This window comes from Dama dama, chromosome 11 (assembly GCF_033118175.1).
Source record: "Dama dama isolate Ldn47 chromosome 11, ASM3311817v1, whole genome shotgun sequence".
Classification (NCBI taxonomy): Eukaryota; Metazoa; Chordata; class Mammalia; order Artiodactyla; family Cervidae; genus Dama; species Dama dama.
Window position 1 is genome coordinate 98,338,995 of NC_083691.1, and position 18,363 is coordinate 98,357,357.

At 36.1% G+C, this 18,363-nt stretch overlaps 1 protein-coding gene across 5 annotated transcripts in view; it reads left to right on the plus strand.

Annotated features, from left to right (window-relative positions):
* TSGA10 (testis specific 10) overlaps nucleotides 1–18,363 on the plus strand; it is a 93,372-nt gene that overhangs the window by 31,474 nt on the left and 43,535 nt on the right. For 3 of the 5 annotated variants that reach the window (XM_061155944.1, XM_061155943.1, XM_061155942.1), the window contains exons 5-9: nucleotides 691–858; nucleotides 1,513–1,668; nucleotides 4,390–4,560; nucleotides 4,652–4,729; nucleotides 5,676–5,827. In XM_061155944.1, coding sequence (XP_061011927.1) covers nucleotides 808–858; nucleotides 1,513–1,668; nucleotides 4,390–4,560; nucleotides 4,652–4,729; nucleotides 5,676–5,827 — 608 coding nt within the window. In that variant the 5' untranslated portion in view covers nucleotides 691–807. The remainder of the gene's footprint in view (nucleotides 1–690; nucleotides 859–1,512; nucleotides 1,669–4,389; nucleotides 4,561–4,651; nucleotides 4,730–5,675; nucleotides 5,828–18,363) is intronic. The other 2 variants (XM_061155945.1, XM_061155946.1) reach the window with 2 other exon arrangements.

Sequence of the window (18,363 nt, forward strand, 5' to 3'; positions counted from 1 at the left end):
TGTGAGATGAAAGTTGCTCTGTTTAGGTATTTTAATGTTGTCATTTAAAATATTTGAAACACCCTCTCTAAAAGTATGTCTGTACTTTTATCCCAATAAAGTATTGGTAAATAAATGTAAAACAAATGCTTCTAAATATATTAAAGTGAATGGAAATGCACTTGAAAGTATATACAAACAGAACATCCAGCATTCATTTAATTTATTGAATTATTTTATTTTGTTCAGTAAATTTATATTAAATTAATCCAACTTTAAATTAATTTATTCATTGAACAATTATTGAATAAAATTTGAAACTATAAATAGATGCTTTAATAGCATACAAGTTTCTCTAAGCAAATTAATTTTATTTCTAGAACTTGTAACTAGGTCTCTTATAAGAAACAATATTGGCCTCTGAAATTTCTTTACTATTTTTTCTTCAAAATTATTGTGTCAGCATAGGGACATTTTCAGTGAAATAAAAATACAGTACATTCAGAAATCCTGGAAAAGAAAGGTACTAAGTGCTTTTAATTTTTTTTCTAACTGCTTTTTAAAAAGTATTGCTGAATTATTATTTTTTGAATTATTTCAAAATGCTAAATTTATTATTTTTAAGGATCCTGTTTGCTTTCAACTTTCATTTAGAAAATGATGATATAGTTTAGCTTGAAATAATGGCCTAATTTTTTCCTCCTTGGCAAGATAATTTTAGAGACTGAAAAAGCACAAAATAAATCTCCTTCCAGACTTGATTCCTTTGTCAAAACTTTAGAAGCAGACAGAGATTACTACAAGAGTGAAGCTCAAAATTTGAGAAGGATGATCAGAAGTAGATCTAAAAGCCCACGACGCCCATCTCCATCTTCTCGGGTAGGTGTTTGGAAACTTGTAAATGTTTTGGAATTTGTTGCTGAAGCAGTGGATTTTATTTTTTGATTCACCTAATCTGGAAATAATTCCTTTTAATTTGGCATGACTTGGTGTCTCAAGGAGAATGGGAGATGGAGCTCTCTTTGGTGGCACCGTGGACCATCAAAATTGGTCCTTTATCCCCAGCATTAGTAGTGGTTGGGGGGTAATCAGACAAATGTGGAGCAATTTGGGATGATGTTGTTTAAAAGAGAAGTGATTTTTAAGCTTTTTTTTCATTATTTCATTATATACTCATGTTTGCTTAACCAGAAATTGTGTGCTGCCACCAGTAGGACGTTTCTATTAGTGTGTGTGTGTGTGTGTGTGTGTGTTGTTGTTGTGTCCGACTCCTTGCAACTCCATGGACTGTATTAGTAACACATGTCAAAGAAGAATTTCACATTTTAAAAAAAAATTTTTGCTGAAGTATAGTTGATTTACAGTGTTGTGTTTAATTTCACTCTGTACAGCAAAGTAACTCAGTTATACATACATATTTTCTTTTTCATATTCTTTTCCATTATGGCTCATCATAGGATATTGAATGTAGTTTACCTGTGGTATACAGAAGGACCTTGTTGTTTATTCAGATTTCTCATGTAATAATTGTAGGGTACAAACTGTGATGTAGAGCTTTTGAAGACAACTAGAGACCGTGAAGAACTCAAATGCATGCTGGAAAAATATGAGCGTCATTTGGCAGAAATTCAGGGTAATGTCAAGGTTCTCACATCTGAGAGAGACAAGACCTTTCTTCTGTATGAGCAGGTAAACTTATTTATATGTAAACAAAATATGTAAATACTAGCATTCAGGTCTGCGTGCGTGTTTGTGCGTGCTCAGTCACTTCAGTCGTGTCCAACTCTTTGTGACCCTAGGACAGTAGCCCACTAGGCTCCTCTGTCCATGGAATTCTCCAGGCAAGAATATTGGAGTGGGTTGCTATTCCCTCCTCCAGGGGATCTTCCTGACCCAGGGATCGAACCCAGGTCTCTCATGTCTCCTGCATTGGCAGGTGGGTTCTGTATCCCACCTGGGAAGCCAGCATTTATTTACTGCTCCTGCTGCTAAGTCGCTCCAGTCGTGTCCGACTCTGTGTTCGACCCCATAGACGGCAGGCCACCAGGCTCAGAGATGGGTAAATTCTTTCAGTTCTGTGAGAATACTTAAATATATTAATCAAATTAACATTTTGGAAGTACCTTTGTTCTTATGATGTTCTTAATGAAATATAAAGTATTTGTGTATGTGTACACACACATGTTATCCTCATATCCTAGAAAGATGATATACATGCATAGAAATAGCCTGATTTTTGAAATAAGAAATGAGAAAAGTGTTAAGTAACCGGATACAGTGAGTTCAAGGTGAAAAGATTTGGATTTGGAGGTTAAAAAATATTAACACATCACTTGTGGTGTACTGTCAATCACTTTAGGAATTGCCATAAAATTTGTTTAATTTCAGAGAGTAAAATCAATTTGTCATTTATCTGTATTTTTAGCTTATGATTGTACAACCCTTATTAAACAAATAGCTTCTTTACTCAATTAAACCCCATATATCATCAACATAATTTTTTCAAAAATATCAAATCTTATTAAGAATTGCAGCTACTAAGTGTAAGGTTCTGGGCTTGTTACTCTAAAAGATGGAAAAAATAAGACACTCTTTCCTATTTTTACATTCTAGTTAGGAAGAGAAATACATTGTGTTGTATCTATTTTTTGTTCTTTTAGCATAAGTAGTCTAGAAGATATTATAAGAAATAGAAGAGATGGGTATTTTTTAGTTTTGGCGATTAAGATATTTGCTGGACTATATGGAGTTTAAGTCCTGAAGGAAGGTGGGGTTTCTCTTATCTTGAAAGGGGTAAAAAGGAACATTCAAGCTAAAGGAATGACCTGAAACAAAGGGTAAAGGCAGGAAAAACAGTACGTGAATGAATCCATTTATGACTAGAGCAAAAGGTATATGTCAGTGGAGTGAGGTGGGAGCCAAGGCTTGAGAGGTGGACTGGACTAGAGCAGCAGCTTTCACACTTTTTCTGTGAAGGCCCGGGTGAAAAGCAGCTTGGGCCTTGCGGGCTCTGTGAGCGCTGACCCAGCTGTCAGCTCTGTTCCTGTGGTGCAGCAGCCCCGAGAGATAACAGACAAGAGAATGAGCTTGTTCCTGTTATTCAGTCGCTCAGTTGTGTCCAGCTTTTTGCAACCCCATGGCCTGCAGCACACCAGGCTCCCCTGTGCTTCAGTATCTCCCTGAGTCTGTTCAAACTCATGTCCGTTGAATCAGTGACGCCATCCAACCATCTCATCCTCTGTCGTCCCCTTCTCCTCCTGCCTTCAATCTTTCCCAGCATCAGGGACTTTCCCAATGCGTAGGCTCTTTGTATCATGGGGCGAAAGTATTAGAGCTTCAGCTGCAGCGTCAGTCCTTCCAGTGAATATTCAGGGTTGATTTCCTTTAGGATATGGCTGTGTTACAGTATAATTGATTTATAGAGACACAAGTACTTGAAATTCCATAGAGTGGTGGGTGTGGGAGTCAGGTTAGACTGGGGTAAGAGAGAGGGTGATAAGGAACAGGCAGGGTGTACAAACCGTGACACTTAAAAAAAAAAAAGCTGTCAAAGGAAAAAGAGACAAATGATGATAAATGGGACGGTAGGATTAAGTGACAGTTTTTCAAGATATGGGAGCCATGTGCATGGTTGAAGAAGTAGAGAAAGAGCCAGTGGAGAGGGTGGTGTTTAAAGTGAGACAAATAATTAAAATTGAATTAGGGGTATCTTAAAAGACACTTCAGGAAATGAGGTCCAGGAGTCTGGTCAAGGCTTACCTATGGAAATTGAAGTAATATATCTTCTTCTGAGACTTAGATACTAGCTGAATGGATAGTGAGCAAAATCAAGAGGAAGGAAGATAAGGGACGGAAGTAGCAGAGTAGGGTATGAAATCACCTGCAGATATGGAATAGACTTGGAACCCAAGGATAGTTGTTGAACCAGTATGTGAAGCATAGGTTGGGTTATCAGTAAGGATCAGTGGGCCTTTCTGTCGGGGTGAAAGTAGTCAAGACATGGAAATGGCACATACATTTTTGTAGAGAAATACTGGAACACTATGATAATATTTATTAAACCAGTGTTCTGCCTATACTGTGCTGATTTCAAATTTATTACAAAATGGATGATATATATTGTAGGTACTTCTTAGTAAAACACTCTCTCTTGCATTAACTGCCTCCAAATAAATTTTTTTTAATTTTTGGCAAAGATAGTGTAAACCAAACTTATGTTTGTAGATATTCATTTACATTTGGGGCACCATTTGCATTTATTTGTGTAAGTTCATTAGCGAATTATATCATTATCCTGCTGCATGCACATTAATTAATATAGGCTTGCATTTTATCTGGCTGGATAGAAGATACAGTCTTTATTTCTGTCCTAAAGCTTGTTAAACAGAAGTCTATGTATTTAAATAATAGGCACAGGAAGAAATTGCCCGACTTCGACGGGAAATGATGAAAAGTTGTAAGTCTCCTAAATCAACAACAGCACATGCTATCCTCCGGCGGGTGGAGACTGAGAGAGATGTGGCCTTCACTGACTTGCGAAGAATGACCACAGAACGAGACAGTCTGAGGGAGAGGCTAAAGGTTCGAAAGAATTTTATCTCTGTGAGGATCTGTGAGATGCAAAACAAGCAACATTAAGAGCACCTTTGTTTTGTTTTTGTTTTTTAAACAGATTGCCCAAGAGACAGCATTTAATGAGAAGGCTCACTTGGAACAAAGGATAGAAGAGCTGGAGTGTACAGTTCATAATGTAAAGAAAAGTCACTTTTGCACTTTGGGCTATAAACTGTCAGTGGCTCCCCACTTTCCCCTTTTTCTGTGTTCAGAAAAGTTGGTTTTCTCAGATAGCATTTGCAATCCTAAGATGTTTAAGGTGGTGTATATGCTGTAAATCGTCACTTTTTCATTATTTATTTTCTTCTAAAAAATGTGAGTAAAGTCTTTTTTGTGTTAGGTTGTGGATGCTTTTTGTGTATGTTCTTTAAAGAAAAACCATTAGGGATGCATTCTCAGTGATTTTAACACTTTTTCATCTTCCTGTTTCATTAATGATAACATTGCCAGGGACAGAGAAACTGGCTTATTCTTCCTAAACAGTAGCTAGGGTAGAGAAAATTATAGCAAAATGAAAACCAATGAGAAAAATATATTTACTCTGAATTTAATTGTGAAGCATCACCTTTTTACTAGTTAAGGCTTTGAGATGCTGTCCATATATATTAGAGATATTATGACTATATAAACAGAATTAAGGGAATTCAGCTTTCCGTTACCAACTTTAATCGACTATATTTCTAAATTCATCCGTTTTATGTTGTTATAATGAGTTTGTTTTTTTAAAGCAATCGACAGGAGTAGACCAAAAAACAGGTTTTTTTTCATAATCCCAGTTTTTATGTGTAACTTGTTCATATTGAGCAACAAATAAGAAATCTTCTTGCAAATAGGCTATGTGTGCCATAGTCTAGCTGAACCAGATTGAAAATGTGCATCTACTGTGATAGGCTTTATGGATAAGCTGTGGGCAGCTTGCCCAAGTTCCTACTCTACAGTACCTTGTCCTTGTAGCCTCCAAAAGGTTCACATCTAATCTGACCATCTCATATACCAGTTTGTACAAAGACAGAATGTCTCTCTTGAGAGATTACTGAGATGTTTTTAGTGATGGCAGTAACCTTGTCATTCTGCTTGTATAGCTTGATGATGAACGTATGGAGCAAATGTCAAATATGACTTTGATGAAGGAAACCATAACCACTGTGGAAAAAGAAATGAAATCACTAGCAAGAAAGGCAATGGATACTGAAAGTGAACTTGGCAGACAAAAAGCAGAGAATAATTCTTTGAGGTAAAGTCAATTACCATTAAGCCAATGGTTTACTGTAAATAATAGCTCTGCTTTTTGAAGGATATTTTAGGGTGATAATTAAGTTATTTGTTGACTTTAATTTTTGAAAGGATTATTATGAAGCAGTAGTGGACACGTCAGCACACATTAAATGATTTCCTAAAGGTCAGTTACAGACTGACAGACTGGGAATGCCACACTTACAGGAATCAAACTTCTAGTAATTTTAATCTTGTATTTGCAGAAAGCTTCAGTATTTAGCTGAAATAGCATTTACAAAGCCCTTCTGGATAAAGAGCATGTTTGACCTTGGCCTTTCACTGTTTAATTTACCTTATAACTTAAATTATGTTCTGGGATCTGAACAGAATAAGAAAACACAAAGGACAGGTTTGACAATAGCTTAGAAAAGGGGTGGTTTAGCATCCAATAAAAGCTATAGCAAAGAAGTGAGAACATGTAACGGAACTTCTGTTAGCTGAATGCCACGGACTGTGTAGCTGTTCCTACATACTGCTCTGAAGCGGGAGAAATTCCAGTTAAAGCAGCCTACAGGCAGTGGTGTAGGGGAGTAAGTTTTTAAAGATCTCCATGTTAGTAGTTTTACTTGTAGTGTCTATTGATGTGAGAAATAGAAATTCTACACATTCGCTCAGGTTGAATTTCAGTGTATCTATGAACGTGTGAAAAATAATAATTCATGAGTGTGAAATACATTATTTAGTCTACAGATAATACTTCGTTCATATACAAATTCCCAAAGTCGCCTCTTTGGTCTTTCAAGGGTCTGTGGTACATATTGATGCATTGGAATCACTTGTCAGGACAGAGAATTACTCAAATTCTTTCCCTTCATTTATTTATTTATTTTTAATTAATTAATTTATTTTAATTGGAGGCGAATTCCTTTACAGTATTGTGGTGGTTTTTGCCGTACATTGACATGAATCAGCCATGGGTGTACATGTGTCCCCATCCTGAACCCCCCTCCCCCCTCCCTCCCCATCCCATCCCTCAGGGTCATCCCAGTGCACCAGCCTGAGCGCCCTGTCTCACGCATGGAACCTGAACTGGCGATCTGTTTCACATGTGATAATATACATGTTTCAGTGCTATTCTCTCAAATCATCCCACCCTCGCCTTCTCCCACAGAGTCCAAAAGTCTGTTCCATACATCTGTGTCTCTTTTGCTGTCTCACATATAGGGTCATTGTTACCATCTTTCTTAATTCCATATATATGCATTAATATACTGTATTGGTGTTTTTCTTTCTGACTTACTTCACTCTGTATAATAGGCTCCAGTTTCAGCCACCTCATTAGAACTAATTCAAATGCATTCTTTTTAATGTCTGAGTAATATTCCATTGTGTATTTGTACCACAGCTTTCTTAGCCATTCGTCTGCCGGTGGACATCTAGGTTGCTTCCATGTCCTAGCTATTGTAAACAGTGCTGCGATGAACATTGGGGTACATGTGTCTCTTTCAATTCTGGTTTCCTTAGTGTGTATGCCCAGAATTGGGATTGCTGGGTCATATGGGAGTTCTATTTCCAGTCTTTTAAGGAATCTCCACACTCTTCTCCATAGTGACTGTACTAGTTTGCATTCCCACCAACAGTGTAAAAGGGTTCCTTTTTCTCCTCACCCTCTCCAGCATTTATTGTTTGTAAACTTTGATAGCAGCCATTCTGACTGGCGTGGGATGGTACCTCATTGTGGTTTTGATTTGCTTTTCTCTGATAATGAGTGATGTTGAGCATGTTTTCATGTGTTTGCTAGCCATCTGTATGTCTTCTTTGGAGAAATGTCTGTTTAATTTTTTGGCCCATTTTTTGATTGGGTCGTTTATTTTTCTGGCATTGAGCTGCATGAGCTGCTTGTGTATTTTTGAGGTTAATTCTTTGTCAGTTGCTTCGTTTGCTATTATTTTCTCCCATTCTGAAGGCTGTCTTTTCACCTTGCCCTTCATTTATTTTTTACTCTCATGCTTGAGAGAATATTGCAGGTTCAGGTGAAATAATAATAATAATAAAATAAGAACAACAACCCAGAAAGCCTTGAAAAATAGAGAAAGTTTCCAAGAAATTTAAATCACCCATGATTCCATAGCCCAGGGAAAATGCAGTAATATAGATTTGTTTTTCTAGCCAGAAGTGTTTATGTCTGTATATAAGCTTTCCATGTAATTGAGTTCATCCTATATTAAGTTATATATTTGGCCAATTTCACTTAATCACATACCATAAATATTTTTGCATGTAGTTGGAAGTTCTTTGAAAGCATTTTAGTGGTTTATTAAAAATATTCTGAAAGATAAATATATAATAAATTTGAGGGTTTTGTGTACATTTGTTTTCTTTTAACAGTATTATTAAAGTATAATTGACATACATATAGTAAACATTGCACATACTTAAAGTGTTCAGTCTGGTAAGTTTGGACCTTTGTTTGCACCTGTAAGGCTTTCACCACACTCAAGACAGAGGCCCTGCCCATCACTGTCCAGAGTTTTCTCACGCCTGTCTATCCTCTTCCCCGGGGAACCACTGGTTTGCTTTCTGTCACAGAGACTTATTCAGATTTTCTAAAATGTTATTATATAAGTGAAATCATGCAGTATATATGCTTTTATAGGGCTGCTTTCACTCAGCATAATTACTTTGAGATTTGTCCATGTTGTCATATACAATCAATCGTTCATTCTTTTTTATTGCTGAGTAGTGCTCCACTGTATGGACATACCACATGACCGTTTCAGCTGTTCCCGCCTCAGAGCCATAGTGTGAACCATTAGAGCATGCATACACACGTGAGTCTCTACATGGGCGTGTGCTCTGACTTCCCTGGGTAGACACCTGAGACTGCAGTGACTGAGTCACATGATGAAGATGTGTTTAATTTCTGAAAAACCCATTAAATGGTTTTCAAAGTGGTTGTGCTATTTTATTGTACATTTTCACCAGCAGTGTATGAGTGTGCCAGTTGTTACATATCCTCATCAATACTTCATATACAGTATCTTTATAGTTTTAGCCCTCCTAATAGGTATGTATTGTGGTTTTGATTTGCCTTCTCTAATAACTAGTGATTTTGAGCATCTGTTCATGTCATTTTGTGCCATAAATATATCTTCTTTAGTGTCTGTTCAAAACTTTTGCATACTTTTATGGAGTTATATGTATTAATAAGTTGTTAAAGTCCTTTCTATATTCTGGATATAAATTCTTTGTCAGGTACAATATATGTTTGGCATATATTTTTTCCCAGTCTGTGCCTTGCCTTTTTATTTTCCTAAGCGTCTTTTAAAGAGGAAATATTTCTGATTAAGTGAAACTTACTACTTTTTTAAAAATTTATTTCCAGCTTTTGTATTCTTTTAAAGAAATTATTGTCAAGCCTAAGGTGAGATTTTTCTCCTGGATTTTCTTCTAGCAGCTTTATAGTTTTAGTTCTTACATTTAAATCTACAATCCATTTCAAGTTAATTTTTGTTTATAGTAGAAGGTGTAGTCCAACATTCACTTTTTTTTACATATGAATATCCAATTGTTCTAGCACCACTTGTTGAAAAGCTTTCCTTTTTTTCACTAAATTGTTTAGTAACTTTGTAGAATGTCAGTTGTCCATATATGTGAAGGTTTATTTCTTGATTGTCTATTTTGTTTGGTGGATCTATTTATATGTCTTGATGCCAGTATAACATTTCCTGATTACTTTTTTAGTCCTCAAATTAGGTACTGTTAGTTCTCTAACTTTGTTCTTTCTTTAAAGTTGTTTTGGATATTCTGGTTCCTTGCATTTTTATTTAATTTTAGAATCAGCTTCATAGTATAAACAGGAAAGCCTTGGGAATTTGGAATTGGTGAAAAACCCCTACTCATGAACACTTCCATTTCTTTCTTTCTTTTTTGGCCATGCTTAGTGGCTCATGGGATCTTAGTTCCTGGACCAAGGATTGAACCTGGGCCACTACATTGAAAGCACCAAGTCCTAACCACTGGGCCATTACTAGGAAACTCCTGTCCATTTCTTTATTTAGATCTTCAGTTTCTCTCATAATGTTTTATAATTTTCAATGTATAGATCTTACATTATTTTTGTCAATCTATCCCTAAGTATTTTCTGCTTTTTGATACTGATGCAAATGGAACTTTAGAATTTTACTTTCTGATTGCTTATATATGAAAATACAAATTTTTAAAAATAAAACTTTGTATTATAGAGAAGTTTTAGATTTACAGAAAATTTGTGAAGATAGTTCAGAGTTCCTACATACCTCACACCCAGTTTCCTCTGTTAATAACATTTTGCATTAGTATGGTTAATTTGTTAAAATTAGCCAATCAGTATTGATACACTCTAATAAACTAAAGTCTGTAATTTATTCAGATTTCCTTACTTTTTCCATAATGTCCTTTTTCTGATTCAGGATCCCATACAGGACACCATATTACATTTAGTTGTCTTGTCTCCTTAGGCTTCTCTTGGCTATGCAAGTCTCAGACGTTCCTTGTTTGCGATGACCTTGACAGTTTTGAGGAATACTGATCAGGTATTTTGTAGAATGTCTTCCAATTGGAGTTCGTCTGATGACTTTCTCGTGGTTAGATGAGAAACATAAACTAGGTTATGTTTTTGAGAGAAAGGTCACAGCAGTAAGGTGCCATTTTCGAGTATACAGATATTCAGGTGTCATGAGTACATCTTATAAATATGATGTATCACTGTTGATTTTGACTTCAGTTGCCTGGCTGAGGTAATGTTTGCCTTTTCCAGAATGTCATATAATTGAAATCATATGGTACATAGCCTTTTCACACTGGCTTCTTTCACTTAGTAATGTGCATTTAAGGTTCATCCGTGTGCTTTTCATACCTTGATAGTTCATTTTGTCTTATTGAATAATATTCTATCATATGTATGTACCACAGTGTGTTTATCCATACACCTACTGAAAGTCATTTGGTTGCTTCTAGTTTTTGGCAATTGTGAATAAAGCTGCTGTACACTTTCATGTGCAGGTTTTTGTGTGGACAGAGTTTTTATTTTTTTATTTAAATTTTTATTTTGTCTTCTCCTCACAGTTTGCAGGATCTTAGTTCCCTGAGTAGGTGTTGAACCTGTCTGTGCCCTCAGCAGTGAAAATGCAGAGTCCTAACCGCTGGGCTGCCAGAGAATTCCCAGAGCAGAATTTTTTAGATCAGTTCAATAAATACTTATGAGCAGAATTGCTGAATCATATAGTAAAACTACATTTAACTTTGTAAGAAACTACCAAATTCTCTTTCAAAGTGAGTATGCCATTTTGCATTTCCATTAAAAGGAATGAAGGAGACTTTCTGTCAGCATTTATTATTGTCAAATTTCTGTATTTTAGGCGTTAGAATAGGTGTGTAGTGATCTCTTGTCATAATTTGCAATTCTCTGGAGAAGGAAATGGCAACCCACTCCAGTATTCTTGCCTGGAAAATCCCATGGACAGAGGAGCCTGGTGGGCTACGGTCCCTGGGGTCGCAAAGAGTCGGACACGACTGAGTGACTTCAGCTTCACCTTCAATGACAGGTAATGTGGAATCTCTTCTCATACTGTTGTTTGCCATCTGTGTATTTTTGGTGAGGTGTGTCTCTAGATCTTTAGCCCAATTTTTCAATTGTTTATCCATTTAGTGTTGAACTTTAAGATCTCTTTATATATTTTGGGTCATGTTTTTATCAGATAAAGTGAAAGAAAGTGAAAGTGTTAGTCACTCAGTCATGTCCGAGTTTTGCGACCTCATGGGCTGTAGCCCACTAGGCTCCTCTGTCCGTGGGATTCACCAAGCATGAATACTGGAGTGGGTTGCCATTCCCTTCTCCAGGGGATCTTCCCAATTCCGGATATTGAACCTAGGTCTCCCACATTGCGGGCAGATTCTTTACCATTAAGCTGCCCAGGAAGCCCTCTCAAATACATTCTCCCAGTCTGTGCTTTGTCTTTTTATTCTTTTAATAGTGCATTTTGCAGAGCAGAAAGTTAAAATTTTGACAGTGTTCAACTTACCAACTTTTTCTTTCATGAATTGTGTTTTCGGTGTAATATTTAAAAACTCTACTAAATCCGAGGGCAAATATTTTTCTCTTATGTTTTCTTTTAGAAATTGTATAGTTTAGCATTTGATACTTAAGGTCAGTGATCTGTGTTAATTTTTGTGAAAGCTGTAGTTTACTTAATTTGCATATGGATGCTCTAAAATTGGCATCACTGACTCAAAAGACATGAGTTTGAGCAAACTCTGGGAGACAGTGACTTACAGGGAAGCCTGGCATGCTGCGATTCATGGGGTCACAGAGTCGGACACGACTTAGCGACCGAGCAGCAACAAAATTGTCCCAGCACTTGTTAAAATACTGCTCTTGTGCAATTGTCTCTGCTCCTTTGTCAAAGATCAGTTGCTTATATTTGTGTGGGCCCATTTCTGGCTCTCTATTCTACTGGATTAATTTTTTTTTTTTGCCAACCTGTACTGTCTTTTTCCAACTTTGTGAATTATCCAACTTTGTCCTCTTCAGTATTATATTGGCTATTCTGGATCTTTTGTTTCCCTGTGGACTTTAGAATAAGCTTGTTAATATCTGTAAAATAGCTTTCTGAGATTACAGCTGGGTTTGCATTGAATCTGTGGGTCAAATTGGAAAGAACTGACATAACAATCTGGAGAGTTTCAATCCATGAACATGGAATATTTCTCTATTTATTTAGATCTTAGATTTCTGTCATCAGTGTTTTGCAGTTCTCTGTATATAGTATGTTAATTTTGGAAAGTTCTAGGTCATTGTTACATCAACTATTTCTCATGTTCTTATTCTTTTCCTTTTTTCTCCTTCTGGCATTTCAGTTAGACTCACAATTCTTGGATATTCTGTTCCGTTTTTTTTTTTTTTTTTTCCTTCTCTTTGCTTTTCAGTTTGGGAAGTTTTCATTGACCCATTTTTAAGCTCAATGATTTATTCTTGACCGTGTCCAATCTACTGATGAACCCATCAAGGGCATATCAAGGGTCTTGTCATAGTATTATGCTATCATTTTCATTTTATTTTCTCAGAGTTTCCATCTCTCTTCTTCTTCTTCTTTTTTTTTTTTTTTCCAATCTCTCTTCTTATGTTATCCACCTATTACTGCATGTTGTCTACTTTTCAGCCATGGTTGAATCTTGCATTGATCCTTCAGGCTGTTTTTGCTTGCCTTTTGGCATGCCTTGTAATTTGTTGAAAGCCAGATATTTTGTTTTGGTTGTTTAGTCGCTAAGTCGGTCTGACTCTTTTGTGACCCCATGAGCTGTAGCCCGCAAGGCTTCTCTGTCTGTGGGATTTTCCCAGCACGAATACTGAAGTGGGTTGCCATTTCCTTCTCCAGGGAACCTTAACAGCCCAGGGATTGAACCTGAGTCACCTGCATTGCAGGTAGATTCTTTTTAGTTAATTGAGGAAAATAGACCTGAAGAGGAGCATGTAGGGAAGCCTAAAGTAGTCAATAAGAGAAACAAAAACAGGACAATAGAGACATGAAACACCTCTGGCATCTGCAGCTACAACAAACGTTGACCAAAGTTCAACATTTAGAACTTTGCCTTTGCCTTTAGCTTCTTTTCTCAGCTATTTGTAAGGCCTCCTCAGACAACCATTTTTGCCTTTTTGCATTTCTCTTTTCCTGGGAATGGTCTTGATCACTGCTTCCTATACAGTGTCACAAACCTCAGTCCATAGTTCTTCAGGCACTCTGTCTGTCAGATCTAATATCTTGAATCTATTTGTCACTTCCACTGTATAATCGTATGGGATTTGATTTAGGTCATACCTGAATGACCTAGTGGTTTTCCCTACTTTCTTCAATTTAAGTCTGAATTTTGCAATAAGGATTTTTTAAATTTTGCAACAACCCACTTAGAATGGGCTAAGGACCTTAACAAACATCTCATCAAAGAAGCTATAGAGATATCAAATAAGTGTATAAAAAGATGCAACATCATATATCATCTGGAAATGCAAATTAAAACAAGATATTAAAACATAGCTATTAGAATGGCCAAAATTAGAAGCACAACAAATTCTGGTAAGAATGTAGATCAACAGGAGCTGATGGGAATTCAAAGTGTCACAGCCACTTTGTAAAGCTATTTGGCAGTTTCATACAAAACTAAACATGCACTTAACCGTATGATCCACCAATCATGCTTATTGATATTTACCCAAAGAAGTTGAAAACATTATGTACACACAAAAATCTACACATAGTGTTTGTAGCAGCTCTAATCATAATTGCCCAAGTTGGGAAGCAACCAAAATCTATAATAGGACTCTGAGCTAGAGATGGCAACTGTATGTCAGATCCCACATTAATGTCATACTGAGAACCTTCACTATATGATTTCTGGCCAGACAAATCACCTGTCAAGACGTTTTCCAAAATTACTCTAAAAATCTATCATTTGGTTCTGATTATGTCATTTTGTGAAGGAAGCATTCTATTCTGTGCACTGAGTTTTATAATAGGTACAGATTTCTCATTTTGAATTTTAAGCCTTAGAGTCATTCTGAGGTAGCAAAGCATAAATTTCAGTCTCTGCTCTCAAACTTGCTTGTAATTTTCTTTGGTAAAATGCTGAATGGAAACTCTAAAAAGCCATCACTATACCTTGTAGCTTGGTTTATGAGTGCTGTCATCTGTAGAATTTTCTGTTTCACTAGTTTGAGTTTCTCTGGAAAATCTACTTAATTAAAAATAATTATCTATGAAAGCATTATTTTGAGTGTCTCTGAATGAGTATTTCTTTAGAACTGGGCAAAGTGTGTACAACTGAGCACTAGTGGAGAGTGCAGTTTGAGAACCAAACGGTAATTTGTTTTGAGAATAAGACCATAAAGAGGAATCAGGAGAATCGCATGCTATGCCAGAACCCTTATTTTTAACACCTACTGAGGGTGCACAGAGGAGTTGGTTTTAAGCTCCAAAATAACCATTTGAAAAAAAGTACATCAGGTAGTTTATAATCTAAGCCCCTTTGGGCTTTGGTATAAAAACCTCCTAAATATATCTTGAATGAGTTTTCTGACATTGGAGGGCCTGTTAGAAGAGTCTGCAAAAGAAGATACCAGCTTTATTTCTGAAGTTGCTGTTTCTTGAATGTCTGTTTTCAGTGTGGGTTTATGGGTCAGTTTTAAAAGTCTGGTTTGAGAACTTCTAATTGTGCATGCAGTTTTCCATTTTCCTATTAGATGTATTCTTGAGTTATACAGGGATCTTATGGCTATTTTGGAAAATATGCAGCTTCAGTATAGTTTAACAGGATAAGGATGGCCACAGTGCACACCAGAAGATTTTGTCACATCCTCTGCCTGTCTTTCCAGGACTCATTCATTATCATATGAATTAACACACTTATTATATTTATGGCTCTTATATTAGCATGTATTTTCAAGAATATTTTTATTAAAGTAAGGTTGATTTACAATACTGTGTTGGTTTCAGGTATACAGTATAGTGATTCAATTACATAAATGTATGTTCCTTTTCAGATTCCTTTCTTATGTAGGTTATTGCAGAATATTGAGTATAGTTCCCTATGGATACAGTAGGTCCTTATTGGTTACCAGTTTTATATATAGCGGTGTGTATATTTAATCCCAGCCTCCTAATTTACCTTATCCCACCCATCTTTCCCCTTTGGTAATCCAAAGTTTGTTTTCTGTGTCTGTGAGTCTCTTTCTGTTTTGTAAATAAGTCCATTTGTGTCTTGTTTTAGATTCCACATATAAGCGATATCAGATGATATTTTTCTTTCTCTGGCTTACTTCACTTAGTATGATAATCTCTAGGTCCATTTGTATTGCTGCAAATGGCATTATTTTATTTTTTTTATGGCTGAGTGATATTCCACTGTATGTATGTACACATCTTCATCTGTTGCTAGACATTTAGGTTGCTTCCGCGTTCTGGCTATTGTAAAGTGTTGCAGTGAACATTGGGATGCAAGTATCTTTTCAAAGTATGATTTTCTCTGGATATATGCCTAGGAGTGGGATTGCTGGATCGTATAGTAGCTCGGTAGCCCTATTCTTGGTTTTTTTAGGAACCTCCATACTGTTTTCCATAGAGGATGTATACCAATTTACATCCCACCAACAATGGAGAAAGCACTGGCACCCCACTCCAGTACTCTTGTCTGGAAAATCCCATGGATGGAGCAGCCTGGTAGGCTGCAGAGTTGGACACGACTGAGCGACTTCACTTTCACTTTTCACTTTCATGCACTGGAGAAGGAAATGGCGACCCACTCCAGTGTTCTTGCCTGGAGAATCCCAGGGACAGAGGAGCCTTGGTAGGCTGCCGTCTATGGGGTTGCACAGAGTTGGACACGACTGAAGCGACTTAGCAGCAGCAGCAACAATGTAATAGGATTCATCTTTCTCCACACCCTCTCCAGCATTAATTATTTGTAGACTTTTTGGTGATGGCCATTCTGACTGGTTTGACATGATACCTGGTTGTAGTTTTGATTTGCATTTCTCTGATAATTAGCAGTGTTGAGCATCTTTTCATGTACCTGTTGGCCATCTGTATGTCTACTTTAGAGAAGTGTCTATTTAGATATTCTACCTAGTTTTTTATTGTATTGTTGATGTAGAAATCTTGTCTCCCTTTAAGTCCTTTTACCCTCCCCCATTTACTAGATACAGATTTGTTTTTTGTTCTACCCATGATTTACATTCCCTTAAAGCTGGTTTTCATGTTTTTCATTGATATTTCTTTTTTTTTTCCATTGATATTTCTTCAGCGTAAGATTTCATGTGTTACATGAGCCATTGTTTTTTTGAATATTGTGTTTGTTCTTTCCTGGAATCCCTATTAGGTAAATATTGGACCTCCTCATTCTGTTGTTTATGTCTCCTAAACTTTACTTTGTATTTGTTCCGTCTTTTTTTGTTTGTTTGTTTGTTTTTGTTCTGTCTTTTTATCTGTGCTCTATTATAGATAATTTCCCCTGATCTGGCTTTTTTTTCTAGCTTACTAATTGTCTCTTTAGCTGTATCTGTTTTGTTCTTAAACTTGTCGTTTGTTCATAAACTTGTCGTTTGATGTCATTTAAAATTTTTATTTAAATGCTCTTAGTTTAATTTCCTGAAGTTCTCATTGGTTCTTTTTAAAATCTGCTGGCTCTTTTTATTATGTATTTTTATTACACTTTTTATGTATTAGTATTTAAAATTATTTTAAAATTTCTGTTTAATAAGGCTATAATCTGAAGTTCTTTGAGATCTAATTTAGTTTGTGTGTCTTTTGACTCCCACTACGTTTGGGTTGTTTCTTAGAATGTTTTTAAGATTGAATTGTGAGCTCATTTTGTAAAAATTTATTTTCAGTTGAAAGATAATTACAATATTGTGTTGGTTTGTGAGCTTATTTTCGACAGACTCTTGTCTGGGGTTTAGTTTGTGCCTGAGTTGAAGTCATGTCCCTCCAGTAAACTTTTGTGTATTTCCACCAAGTTTTCTAGATTATATTACTGTCCTGGAACCAGATTTCATTTTGATTTCTTATTTTGAGATTGAGATTTCCCAACGAAGATGTTTAGTTATTTTTGTTACCCTGCCTTAGCAATGTTTGGCAAGCTGATTTCCTCTAGTCTGGCCTCTCCACTAATAGTATAGCTCTTAGTGGCTTTATGTGGGGGATCTTATTTCTAAAACTTGTGTTGCAGACATTTCTGTGGCCTCATCTTCTGTTTCTGAGTTAGAAGACAAGACTCTAGGCTACTGAGGCAGGTAAACCCCAACCATATCTAATATAACATCAGCTCATAGTCTTATTACTCTGATTTGACACCAAAGGACTTCTCTTACAGATGGTTCTGAGTTTTGCTATACATTTTAAAGGATGCTTCTTACATCTTCTTTAGTATGTGTGTTTTGTGGTGAGAGTACTTTCGGATTATCTAGCTTCCATATTTCCAGAAATTGTAGTCTGTCTACTTATTTGTTTATTGACTATGAATTGCATGAGAGCAGGGTCCCTGCCCATCTAGTTCACCATAGTGCCTGCTACATACTTAGTAAGTGTTTGTGGATTCAGTGAAATACTGTTCATTACAGATTTATTTATGCTAATGAAAACCTGAAATGAACCCAAATGTCTAATATTAGGGGAGTACTTAAGTAAATGGTTATATTTACTTGAAAGCAAATGGCTATTGCTCATATAAAGCTTTTCAGTAGAAAATGATCCTTTGAAGGGCTAAATTATAAGACTGAAAAGTGTTAAAGATTGAGTATAGGTGAAAAAAATCTGAACTCAAGTTTGAATTTAGATTATGGTAACTTTATGCAAAGCAAAAAAGCACTAATGAATACTAAAGTTGTTTATGTTACAGTGATAGATTGAGGATCCCCTTTTACCCTTTATATTTCAGACCTCCTATAGTGTGTTTTTATAATGAAAATACTAAGAAGAAAAAATGTGCATTAGTTTCCTTAAAAGTTCTTAGATTTAAATACACTAA